Source organism: Dermacentor variabilis, chromosome 4 (genome assembly GCF_050947875.1).
Source record: "Dermacentor variabilis isolate Ectoservices chromosome 4, ASM5094787v1, whole genome shotgun sequence".
Classification (NCBI taxonomy): Eukaryota; Metazoa; Arthropoda; class Arachnida; order Ixodida; family Ixodidae; genus Dermacentor; species Dermacentor variabilis.
In genome coordinates this window covers 233,542,758-233,555,574 of record NC_134571.1, presented here as the reverse complement: position 1 = coordinate 233,555,574, position 12,817 = coordinate 233,542,758, and the positions used below count along the sequence as shown (strand labels likewise).

Here is a 12,817-nt window from a genome sequence, read left to right as displayed (position 1 = left end):
CCTGTCCTTAATCTGGCAATAAAAAATGCATTTTTAGTTCTCTTTTAAATTGTGATAAAGATCTTGCATTTTTCATTATGAAAGGAAGGAAGGGAGGGAAAAGTGGAGAAGGAAAGGCAGGGAGGTTAACCAATTTAGCTTAACCAGTTTGCTACCCTACACAGGGGAGCGGGATGGGGGGATGAAAGATTGGGAGGAGAGAGAGATAGAGAGCATATAACGCAGCACACACATCGTCAGTTACAGTTCGTCGCTCTTGCACGGTACGTGACATCACTGTCACAGCCGCTTGTCCAAGCCCATCTCTTTCATAAAATGAAGTAGTCCCTTCTTCGCCTTTAGCTATGATGTCTTCTGTCGGCGATATGTGAAAATAGTTGCAACTGACAATGGTCTATTGTCAAGGTGCGCTAGAACGGGCGCCAGGGACTGTCTCTGAACATTACATTCAGGACAGCCGCATAGAATGTGGTCTAGCGTCTCCTCGCAAAGACAGGCATTGCAGAGAGCGTTGTCGGCCATTCCAATTCGAAATGAGTAAGATTTCGTGAAGGCTATCCCTAGCCATAAGCGATAAAGCAGAGTGGCCTCACTTCAGCGGAGTCCAGTTTGCATAAAGAGCTGCATCAAAGAGGGCAGGCCATGTTGACGATTGCTCCGGTTGGTCTGGCTGCTTGGTGTACACCATGGAGAGAGCGTGATCTCCTGTGCAAGCCCTCGAAGTCTGCTGGCTGCATCGGACCGCGAAAGCAGTATGGCCTCTTCCTGTGTGTCTTCAAGAGCTGTCCGAGCGGCATTATCGGCGTCTTCATTTCCTATGATGCCGCAGTGACTTAGCAGCCACTGAAACTTCACGTGGTTTCCTTGCTCATGTGATGTATGGAGTAGGCATGTAATATTGAATATGAGCTGTTCGAATGGCCTGCGACACAGAGCTGATAGCACAGATTGTAGAGCTGCCTTTGAGTCACTGAAGATTGACCATTGTCGTTGTGGTTCCCAATTGACGAAACAAAGTGCAGCTCGAAGAGGAGCTAGTTCCGGAGATGTCGAAGTCGTTGGGTGGTCAGTCCTAAAGCTGAGAATAATAGCTCTTGCTGGGGACAACCACAGCACTGGACGAACACTGGATTTTTGTGGAACCATCAGTATCAATATGTATACTGTTCGCGTACCTCTCGTGCAGAAGAAGCAGAGACAGTTGTTTCGGCACAGGCGACGACAGCTGAGACTTTTTCCTGATTCCTGGTACACTGAGATGGACTGTGGGGCTGATAAGATACCAAGGGGGTATCGATGGTTTAGATGCAACGGTGAAGCCCGAGGGAAATTTGTCGTACGTGACGATAGTTTTAGAGAATGATGCTTGGTGCCTGTCTGAACGTAGTGTTGCAAGGTGGTGAGAGGGAGCACGTGCAAAATGTCTGATGTGCATTCTCAGGGCTTCCACCGTAATGTGAGTTTGCATTGGATGGGGGGGGTCCCGAGCAATCGCAATAGTTGCCTCTGTTGACGGGCATCTGGGCAAACCAAGGCAAACTCTGAGTGCTTGAACTCGTGCTGCCTGCAGAACAGGAATATTTGTCTTGCAGGTGTTGTTCAGTACAGGTAGACTATATTTTAAAAAACCGAGAAAGAGAGCTCTGTAGAGTTTCAGCATTGCGTCTACTGACACTCCCCACGTCTTTCCTGTCAAGTATTTAAACAACTGGGAAGTTGCTGTCAGACGCCGTTTCATGTAGGCAACGTGCGGGCTCCAACAGAGGTCTCGGTCAATAATTATGCCAAAAAATCTTTGGGTTCTGACATTGGAAATTGTCCGCCCATTGATTGAGATGATATAAGGCATCATTGGTTTGTGAGTAAATGCCACTAGTGCGCATTTTTCTGGTGATATGCTGAAACCTTGTTTACACAAGTATCTCGCTATCAAAGTAGCTGCTCTTTGAAGCCGTGCGCGTATCTGAGGATGCGTGACTGCCGCAGTCCAGATACAGATGTCGTATGCGTATTGTTATGATTGGGGGTTCAATCCCATCGCTCGTGATCCGTTGTCAAGATTGGAGTCGGGCATGAATTAGAAGGTAGCTGGCCCATGCTGTCGTCCAACTTATCCAAGCTGAGGACGTTGATGAAGGGAAGGACTGCTTCTCATCGAGAACGAGGAATATGTGTTTATTTACAGTATTTAAACCAGTCTAACATGACTGTTTGAGAAAGTACATCAGTCTAACATGACTGCTTGAGAGAGAGTGTCCCGAGCAGCCGCACAACAGCGGTTTTTAAACACTCGGTCCTCTCCCGATACCGAGGTGACTGAAACGGCCGTCCAAGCACCGTAGGCGAGTTGAACAGGTAGTGAAGGGGAGACGAAGCACCGTAGGGGAGACGACCCGGCACCGTAGGGGCATTTATTCCCCGAACTGCAGCGTGCCCGCCGGCCGCCCATTTTCTGGCGTCTTGGTCGGCGCGTGGGAAGGGGTGTCGGTAGACGTTCTCATGGCTCAGTAACAATAGTTGGTCCGCCGAGCCCGTTTAGTTACAATGGCGACTTCGTCAAACTTGGCTCCAGCGACGTAGAGTCGAGGACGCACGTATTGTTGTTCACACACGGTCGACTTAGTCACGCCATGGCTAGAGGTGTGCGGCGACGCTCCCAGAATGTCGCCTCCACAGTCGCAACTGGTTGGCAAAACTTGCACTGCAGCTGGCCATTCTTAACAGTATATTGAAATTTTGATTGTAGTTGGCAAGTATTCAGCAAATCCAACATGAGCGAGGTTGAATAATGTCGGGCTGAGAGCACTGCCTTGAGGAACGCCCCTGCTGGTATAGCGCCGCATAGTTCGGCCATCATCAGTTAACACATAAAATGATCTTTCAGATAGGTAACTTGCAACCCACAAAAAGACTCGACCACCTAGGCCAACCGTTGCAAGAGCGTCGAGAATGGCCTCATGTAATATGTTATCGTATGCCCCTTTCACATTTATGAATAAATCTGCAGATAAACGCTTACCTTTCATGCTAGACATATGAAACGAGATCAACTACATTGTCGATCGAAGAGCGGTGATGTCAGAAACCAGCCATGAAATTAGGATAAATCTTGTAGTGTTCAAGGTACCATTCCAGGTGGCCAAGAATCATCCGTTCCATTATCTTTCCTACACAGCTGGCCAGCGCTATTGGGCGGTCAGAGGTGAGCTCTAGTGGGGATTTGCCCGGCTTCAAGAGTGGCACCAGGCGGCTTACTTTCCATTCGTCAGGAACATTTCCCCACGAGGAGTTGTAAAGACTCAACAATTTTTTCTGTGCAGATTCTCCGAGATAACACAAGGCTCGGTATGATATACCATCTGGGCCCGAAAATGATGAGCGTCTGCAGAGAGCTAGTGCCGCCTCAAGCTCCTCCGTTGTAAAAGGAAGGTCCATGCGGCAATCACGGGAATCAGGGACGTCATCTCGGGCTGAAGGATCTGGACGAGTTGCTTGGTCTGCAATCCGCGCACAAAAGTCTTCTGTGACATCGATGTCTTGTCGCCCTTGGAAAAGCGCGAGCACCTTGAATGGAAAATGCTGTTCCGGAAGGCAACGCAGACCTTGCACTGTTTTCCATATGTGAGACAGTAGCTTGCGAGGGTCGAGTGTCTGGCAAAATGTTGCCCAACGTTCCGACGCTAATCTATCCATACGACGCTGAATCTTCTTTTGCATCCTCCTGGCTGCCCTATGGTCATGGATTGATTTTGTACGCCGATATCGACGTTCCGCCCGGCGACAAAGTGCTCGAAGTCGCTCTAATTCTATGTTGAAGTCGTTTTGCGTAGAAGAGCTCGTCAAGCTTGCGAGTGGTGTTTTGCATCGTATTTTTAATTGTTTGCTCTAACCCAGAGGGTAAGCCCTCGCGGCAGGCATCTTCCATATCAGATTTGTAGTTGGCCCATTGAATCGTCCGGATCGTTTTCCGTGGGCCAGATGTAGACGACAAGCCTTTGATGTTCAGATAGCTGGGAATGTGATCACTCCCATGTGTCTCAATATCTGGAAACCACTTCACACATCTGGCGAGAGAGTTGGAGACGAAAGCAAGGTCGAGGCAGCTGCCGTATGTCACGCCTCGAAGAAAGGTGGGGCTACCATCGTTCAGGAGAATAAGGTCATAGTTGTAGGCGATGCTTGCTAGTCTTCGTCCTCTTGCATTTGTCCTCGCACTTTCCCATGCTGGATAGTGTGCATTGAAATTTCCTATGATGACCCATGGGGCAGGACAAACACTCAAGGTATCCGCTAATCTTTTAGTATCGAAATTGCTGGGAGGCGATATATATACGCCTATGAAAGTAAACAAGAGTTTGCTCTTTTTAACTGTGATGCATATATATTGATTATCGTCGTGGGGTGCAATTGGTTGCGAAACATAGGTGAGTTCACAACGATCAAAAACGATGATTTTGCTGCATGGACCATTTGTTAATGACAGGATAAATTCATACCCTGAAAGTCTGATTGGTTTCGGCAAGTTGGGCTCACAAATGACGATGAGTGGAAACACATTGGTGTATACGAACTGACGAAAATCTGAAATTCGTGATTTTAGCCCTCTGGCATTCCACTGGATGACGGACGCTGCCTTGACTTCTTTTCGGAAGGATGGGGTATGGGTAGCCATCCTTCTAGTTGAGGGATTCAAGCACTGGCAGGTTGTCTGCCAACCGGAAAAACCGGGAATTCTCAGGGATTTTGAGTAGTCTAGAAAAACTCAGGGAAAACTCAGAGAATTTGTCCTTCCATCAGGGAAAATTAGCTGTAATTTTATTGAAAGGGTCGAAAGTCGAGGTAATGCTGGCTCGAGTAACAGACAGGAATCGTAATGAATCGTCTTTGACGCCCTGTCGTCGGCTGGAGGAGTTGCCAGTATACAGTCAACGACCGATTTTCCGGATTCCTGATAATTTAGACTGCTTTGCGGCACCACCACGTTCCATAGAGTCAATGTTTCAGAACGTCTGAAATTTCGGACGTAAGAACTCTTCGTCGTCCGATTTCCTGGAGGTTTTTCCGTGACTGCAGGTCCGAAACGGCATTATTCAAAGCCACCACCGCTGCAATTTTGATTACCTTGCCGCCTCGAACCGGCGCTCTTGCACACAGATCTGCTGGCAGCCGTAGCCACCACGGCGGCAACGCTAGGCCTAGCTGCTTCGACGTTCGCTATGAAGCTTCTTGCCGTTGGATGCCGTGTTTTTTATTGAAAGGATCCGCTGCTGTCAGTAATGGCATGGACTCTGCCTTTGTGGTCCTCGCGATTGGCTTAGAAGCTTGGAAAGCACGGTGCGTTGCATAATGCCGGTTCCCGATGGTCAGCTTCGCCTCCGTACACAAATGTTACTTGGTGAAGCATATGCAAAAGTATTGCAGTGAAGCATAACAAGCGTGGGAACGGGCTATTGCCATGGGACACAGTATGTATTCCTTAATTATACACACGTGCACCCGGTATTTCCTGTCGCAGTACGAGCACCGATATGCCTAATATGTGTACCGGCAGGCCTTCAGAGCGTTTCCGAATGTGTCTGTGGCGGTTTGAGCCCTTACGGGCAGTAAATGACATGCATTTACTTTTTCCAACTGGCCGATTTTTCTGACGCTTTCGCGGCCTCTAGGGAGTTCTAAAAATCGGACGTGGACTGTGTAACTGACCAAGAAGATGCTTCAAGTGGTTTGTACGGCGAACGAGTGGCGGAAGGAGGACAAGAACAGAAAGGACCTACGCATTGAGGAGTGAACAGGAAAGGAAGCATACTGCCGCTGATTTGAAGGAGCTTGAGCTCAAAAAACAGTGTTGGCTGATGCTGAGATGCAGGTGACCCTCATACAAACCAAAATAAAATCTTCAAAGCAGTGAAACACAACACTGAGGCGTAGTGCGGGGGCTGAGAGTATGTCAGGACAGTTGAGGTTTACTTACGAGCTGTTGAGAGAGAATCTCAATTGTGAAAAAGTTTGGGCCTCGTACCAATGAGCTTGCTATCAGTTGATAGAAATAGCTCATATTCGAAAATATTTTCTTCTGTATGCATCTCCTTTTTATTCAGCTGCCGTGGTTGCTCAGTGGCTATGGTGTTGGGCTGCTGAGCACGAGGTCGCGGGATCAAATCCCGGCCACGGCGGCCGCATTTTGATGGGGCGAAATGCGAAAACACCCGTGTGCTTAGATTTAGGTGCACGTTAAAGAACCCCAGGTGGTCGAAATTTCCGGAGTCCTCCACTACGGCGTGCCTCATAATCAGGAAGTGGTTTTGGCACGTAAAACCCCATAGTTTAATTTTTTCCCTTTTTATTCGTATTTGAGAATGTCCGACTCGATTTTAAATTTTTTTCGAAGACATTTTATGTGCTGTGCCTTTTACTAAACCCTCCCTTCTATTCTCTTTTTGAATAACATAAATAATACTCCTTAGTATTCAAATTGGACTAAGTCGTTTTTCTTTAAATTTGTCGTATTCTTACTAGAGAGTGACAGCATCGGGTGATATGGTTTCAGCCCGTTTGACATAAAACATAGTTCTGCATCACTCAGGGAATTTTTCAAAGCCACTCAGGGAAAACCTGGAAAACTCAGGGAATTTGTAAATGTCAACTTGGTAGACACCCTGACTGTGCTTAAGGCGTCCAGCACTTTAAGTGCGCTTCGAGCAGGCGGTGTCCGCATGTCCACTAAAATCGATCGGATGGCCTAGGGAACATAGCACCGAGATGACTTGGCGATCTGTTTTAGGTGAATCATCCATGGCCTGAGAAGGCTCCGGTGGGGCTGCCACCTTCTGAGGTTCCTTAGCAAGGGAGCGGCTCGGTAGCATAGGCCATTCCTCTAAAGAAACAGTTTTATCTGCTTCCTTAATGGAAGTGGTGGGTCCCGTCGCGGTGCGACTAAGTGGTACCGCAGTAGAGTGGGTACAATCACTTCGCGCATGCGCCTTCTTTGAAGACCTATGATGGTGCCGACACCGACGCTGAAGTTCTTCTGCTGCCTCCCTGTGGGCCGAATTGTCTCTGGCCATTTGCTTGAGAATCACGCGCTCCCTCTTGATGCAGGGACAGTCTTTCGACGAGGCTGCTTGAGGGCTGCTACAGTTGGCGCACTTCAGAACCGTGGCACCGCAGGTCTCTTCTGCGTGAGGTTCAGTGCAACCGGCACACAGACGCGAGTTGGGGCACACGCCCTTGATGTATCCTAGCTTGAAGCACTGACGGCATTGAAGTGGCATCTGGATGAATGGTCGAATCGGATGTCGGAAATGTACGACTTTAACGTGGGATGGTATACAATCCCCCTTGAAAATTACTTTTACGCAGCGCATATTCCCAAGGCGGGGCACTTGCGTAATGATCATGCCCTCATTTGCCAGCTTGATGAGGCTAGGTAAATCATCATTGGGAATGGCAATGTCAATGTCGTAAATTACACTGGCTATGGATGTGACGTCGATCGGGATAAAGGGGCGAATTTTAATTCTGCCTAGCTCCGTGATTTGTTGAAGTTTTCCAAGCGCACTCGCGTTATACACGTCTATGGTGAGTATATTTTTGCGTGAATTTATTCTGATGTCTTTAATTTGATCCGGCACCACACATTCCAGAAAAATGGATAGGGCTTGCCTGTTCAGCATTCATAGGTTGCTTGACGGTTCTTCCGGCATAAAGATGATGACATGTGGCCAAGGCGCAGGCCTTGACTTCATAGTCGTTGTACTCGCAGGAGTTGACAGCGCTGTGTTGGCGATCTTTCTCTTCGCCCTCTTACTCTGGATGGGTATTAAGCCGTCGGAGGAAAAGTCGTCTTCCGACATAGAGTACAGCTCGGTGTCCTCGGTGTCACTGGGGGAGCCAACTCACTTCCTTGTGGTTGACAGCCGTGATGACTTCTGGCCAAGTGGGCCTCTGGCATGCTCCACGTCCATGGCCGCAAGATGGGGAGGCAAGGCACCTCGAAAGGTGAAGATTTCACCAAAAATTCACAGTGCACAGAAACAAGTGTTCTGTCAAGAAGACACTTCCTCGTCTTCCCATCTCATCTATTCCATCTATCTATCTATCCCATCTATGAGAGGAAGAGTGTTCCATATGGATATGGAAGTGAATTCTGTATACAGTCTGTTTACCATAGTTAGTGCGGATTCTTGGTAGAAGAAAATTGTTGTTCAACGCAAATCTGGTGGTACTATAAATCATCAGGTTAGATGGTGAAAATGGGATCGATGGTGGCTCATTATTTACAAATCTGTAGAAAAAAATACCTAGGTTGTATTTAGTGAGTCCAGAAATGGTGAGGATGTTATTATTGTGTTGTAGGGAAGTGAAATTAGAAAAGTGTGGACTGTAAGTAATTATTCTTATGGCTCGGTTCTGAACTGTCTGGAGAGACGCAATATGAGTATTATATGTGTTTCCCCAACATATTGTGAGAGTGGATAAAAGATTGGTAAAGTGAGAGTAACATGGAACGTGTGAAGTAAGGGCGTGTTTTAATTAAGATGTGTATACCATAAGCTATCTTCTTTTTTATGTGAGCAATATGATTGTGATATTTCAAACTACAATCAAGTAGAATACCAAGGAAAGATAAACATGAACTTGGAGGAAGGCGGTGAGGACCAAAAGTGATAGGTGGAATGGATGGTATGTTTCGCTGATGTGAGGAGAATACAACAAATTTAGTCTTAGTTGCATTAGTAGATAACATGTTAACATTACACCACCTTAAGATATTTTCTAAGTCAGCATTTAACTTATTAACGAGAGATGAGATATCTTTATGAAAGGTGAATATAGTGGTGTCATCTGCATACAGAATGCATTCTGTGGAAGAGAGACAGTTAGGTAAATCATTAATATAAACCAAAAACAGAAGTGGCCCCAGGATAGATCTATGGGGCACACCAATGTTAGTAATTCGCTGTCGAGAATAAACAGTCGAAATAGAAACAACTTGAACTCTGTTATATAAGTAGCTTTTTGGTAGTGAGAGAGCAGCCCCACAAATGCCAATTGCTTCGAGCTTAGAGAAAAGGATATTATGATTTATGCTGTGAAATGCTTGGGTTAGATCAATAAAAACTGAGGTGGCAAGAAATCCTTCGTCGATTAATTTTTTTAGTTGGTCAGTAAGATGAATGAGTGCCAGCTCAGTGGAATATCCACAGCGAAAACCAAACTGGCATGAAGAGAGGATATTAAATTTAGAAAGGTATTTCGTTAGCCGTATTTCAACTAGTTTTTCAATAACTTTCCCAAAGAATGGTAGAATGCAAATAGTTCTGTAGTTATTTAATAATGAGCTATCGCCTTTCTTAAAAACTGGGATGATTTTGCCACGCTTACGTTCAGAAGTAAATAAACCAGTATTAAATAATAAATTAACAATAAATGAAAGTATATCTGAAATTAAGTGCACAATTAATGTAATGTTAGCAGGCTGGACCTCATCAATTCCAGCACTTGTCACTTTTAGGTTATGTATAACAGCAGTTATTTCTTCTGGCATTGTAGGAAATAAAAAGAATGAATGAGATAGACGGTTCATGTTGATGATCTGTGCAGGAGTAGGTGGATTCTTAGGAAAGAAAACAAACTACGAAAAGCCTCAGTTATTTCAGCAGGGGAATCGAGCTCTACTCCATCCTTTAAAATTCTGGATACCTGGTTTAGTCGTGTGTGTGTATTTAAAAAGGAGTTGATAATCTTCCATTTCTTTTTAGTGTTATTGGCCGCCTGTAAAATTCTTTGCTCGAAATACGATCGTTTAGCTGCTTTTATTTTACAGTTAAGAGTGTTACACAAGCTTCTAGATCGGGCACGTAGCTTCATGTTAAATGGTTGCTTTTTAGTTTTCCTCTATAAATTATCCCGTTTGCACATTTCTTCTAATGCCTGCTGTGAGAGCCACAGATTGTGAGAAAATGACATATTCTTTTTGCATTTCTTTTTGGAGGTGAACTTTCGGAAGTATTATGTAATTAGAGAAAAAAATTTGGAAAAGGCTTTCTGTGGGTCGTTTAGTGATTTAATTTCAGACCAATTTGTTACCAGCAGCAGTTATGAAGCCGACTTTGTTCAGAACATCTTTAGTATGTGAAGGTGGGCAAGGTCGTACATTGGAATTGAAGCGTAAAAGCAGGGGATAATGGTCAATGATGTCGATGTGCAAAACTTTTGCCTCTGGTGAATTAAGCAGGTTAGAAAGAGCATGATCAATAAGTGTACCTGTGCCGTTAGAAACTTCGCGTGTGGGGACATCAATTAAACGATCATATCCGTAGCTATGGAACAAACTAGTATAGTGAATACATATGGGTGATGTTTCATCGAGTAAATTACTATTTATTTCACCCATTATAACATTTTTATTTTCTTTTGATATAGTGTGTAAGATATGATCAAGATTGGTACAGAAATCATTAACTGACGATGAAGGAGAATGGTAAATGCAGCCAAATATGAAATTCTTGTTGTCCTGAGCAAGAAAGCAGTTACTGAATTCAATCCAAACAGATCTGTAATTAGTAATGGTTAAGGATAGGTCATGTCTTCTTAGATAAGCAATATTAGGAGAAACATATATGGCCGCACCACCGTGACAGCTCGTTAATCTATCGCAGAATTCCGATTTATAGTTAGGGAAGCAATACAAATTTTTGTCGTCGTCAGATAACCAAGTTTCAGTAATGGCAATTAGTGAAAACGAACTAGTTAGCGATACGAGGAAATTGTCGATTGCGTCGAAATCCTTACGAAGACTCCTTTCGTTAAAATGAATGGTGGAATGAAATACGCTTAAAAAAGAATTCACTTGATGGTAGGGAAGCCATAATTGTTATGTCAGTTGGTTATACAATGAGCTCTAATCTATTTTGATTAAGTCAGATTCATCTCGAATGCGGAGAACTTTGCTGTTAGTAGTCTTCCTAGCCTTGATTTGGCAGTCGTCCATCCAAAGGAACATCCACTTCCTTTCTTTCTTCAAAGTTAGGGCTTTGGAAAAGAGAGCCTTGTTAGATGGGGTCAGATGCTCGTTAACAAAGACGGGAGCATTAAATGAGCCAGAAAATCCAATGTCACTAAGAGAGAGTTTGGCTTTATGCACTTTGCTCACAAAATCAGCTTTCTTAGTTCTAGAACAGAACCGAGCAATGATATTTTTCTTGTCATTAGCTCTGGTTGGTACTCGATGAACAGTGTCCAGATCGCCAAGCGATACGGTACAACCAATTTTGTCTCCTACTGTTTTCATTATTGCAATACAGTCCTCTCCTTGGGAGCAGGGAATGCCCTTGATCTCGACATTGCCAAGGCAAGAGTGCTGCTTTAGCTCCTCCATCTTGCAAATCAATGACTGGTTCTGGGATTTGAATTGCTTGTTCTCAACAATTAGGGTAGCATTTTGGCTACATAGTTCTTCTACAAATGCGTTCAGGTGCTCGGCACTTGTATTCAAGGAATCAACTTCTTTTTTGAGCTCGACAGCATCAATCCCAGACTCCTTCATTCTTAGCAAGATCTTACCGAAGATCAGTTCATGCGTGCTTTTAGCCATGTTGTTCATCTTAATTTCCAGCTCCTCAATTTTTTTCTATGGTTCTGCATTCGTCGGCGTAGTATGAGTATTAAACGGAGACTCGGATAGAAAAAAAAAGACAAACAAACGGTTGATGGCATCAGCAGCAGTGGCTGAAAAAAAGAAGGAATAGAAGGAAAACTTAGGAATACCTGTGCAAACAGAGGATTCAGGGTTAGATGGGGATCATGCAATGCCGCTGCTGCCAGTGAAGAGCAGGCGTCGATGTCGGCTTCTTCATAGGGCGCGCCGCGATAGCAGCGATCTCCAGTTGTGATTTTGCCAATGCCAGCAGCAGACCACGAAGTGGCTATGCAGTCACAGATTCACCCCGTGTGGGTGATTCAGCGCCGTCCAGGGAAGCAAGGCAGCGGGACGGCACCACGAAGACGGTCCCCGAAGAAACAGCGACCGACAAGGACAGCTGCACAAACAGAGGATTCAGGGTTAGATGTGGATCATGCACTGCCACTGCTGCCAGCTTGACGGTTTGTAATGGGATGTAGTAGGAGGCAAGAAAGCTGCTGGGTATGGTTCACCTTGCTTCTCGGCGGTGTCACCTGCAAAGTCAGACATGTCGAGTCCGTGGTGGCTTTCAAGATAGAGCCCGCAGCAGTGAGTGACTTTACTTTCGTGCTGCCTTTCGCTTCAACGTGAACGAAGCTCACAGCACACGTTGCACCCTGCCCCTTTCGCAGATCACTTTCAAAGTATTGACCTGCGCATCTCTCTTCAATGCAAAATGGTGAAAACACAGCACAGGGAGCTATCTGCAATCGGCAGTCTCTGTCCGCATCGCAGATCGCTTTGTGCGGGCATGCCATACAAAGTCGCTGCTGCAGTAAGTTGGATCACGGTTCATAATGGTTCGACGCAGATAGATAGGGTGCTAATGACTGTTAACAGGTTATTTTCTGCACTGAATAAAATGGTTGTGCCGCGAAATGTAGCTGGTTGATATCTCTGGTATGTTTTTATTTTTTCTTAGAAACCTTTACCAAGAGCCACTTTAGAAGCTCTTGTGGAAAAGCTGGTCAGTAGTGGTGAATTTTTTGGAAAGAACTCGACTTTTCACTGCGATTTCCGCAACCTTGCTCATCTTGAAAATCCGCTTATCTAGAAATTTTTTTCAGTTTTTACTACTTTGAATAAACGAAGTATAACTGTACATATATTCTTGTGTTTTTTCCATAAACGCTT

The 12,817-nt window shown here is 45.2% G+C and overlaps 1 protein-coding gene across 6 annotated transcripts in view; it reads left to right on the top strand.

The window, feature by feature from the left end:
• LOC142580199 (RING finger protein 141-like) overlaps window positions 1-12,817 on the top strand; it is a 253,897-nt gene that overhangs the window by 65,987 nt on the left and 175,093 nt on the right. Inside the window, exon 2 of one of the 6 annotated variants that reach the window (XM_075691085.1) lies at window positions 7,763-7,998. The exons of the other annotated variants lie outside the window; for them this stretch is intronic. Within the exon in view, the coding sequence (XP_075547200.1) occupies window positions 7,813-7,998 (186 nt within the window). The 5' untranslated portion in view covers window positions 7,763-7,812. The remainder of the gene's footprint in view (window positions 1-7,762; window positions 7,999-12,817) is intronic. 6 annotated transcript variants of the gene reach the window in all.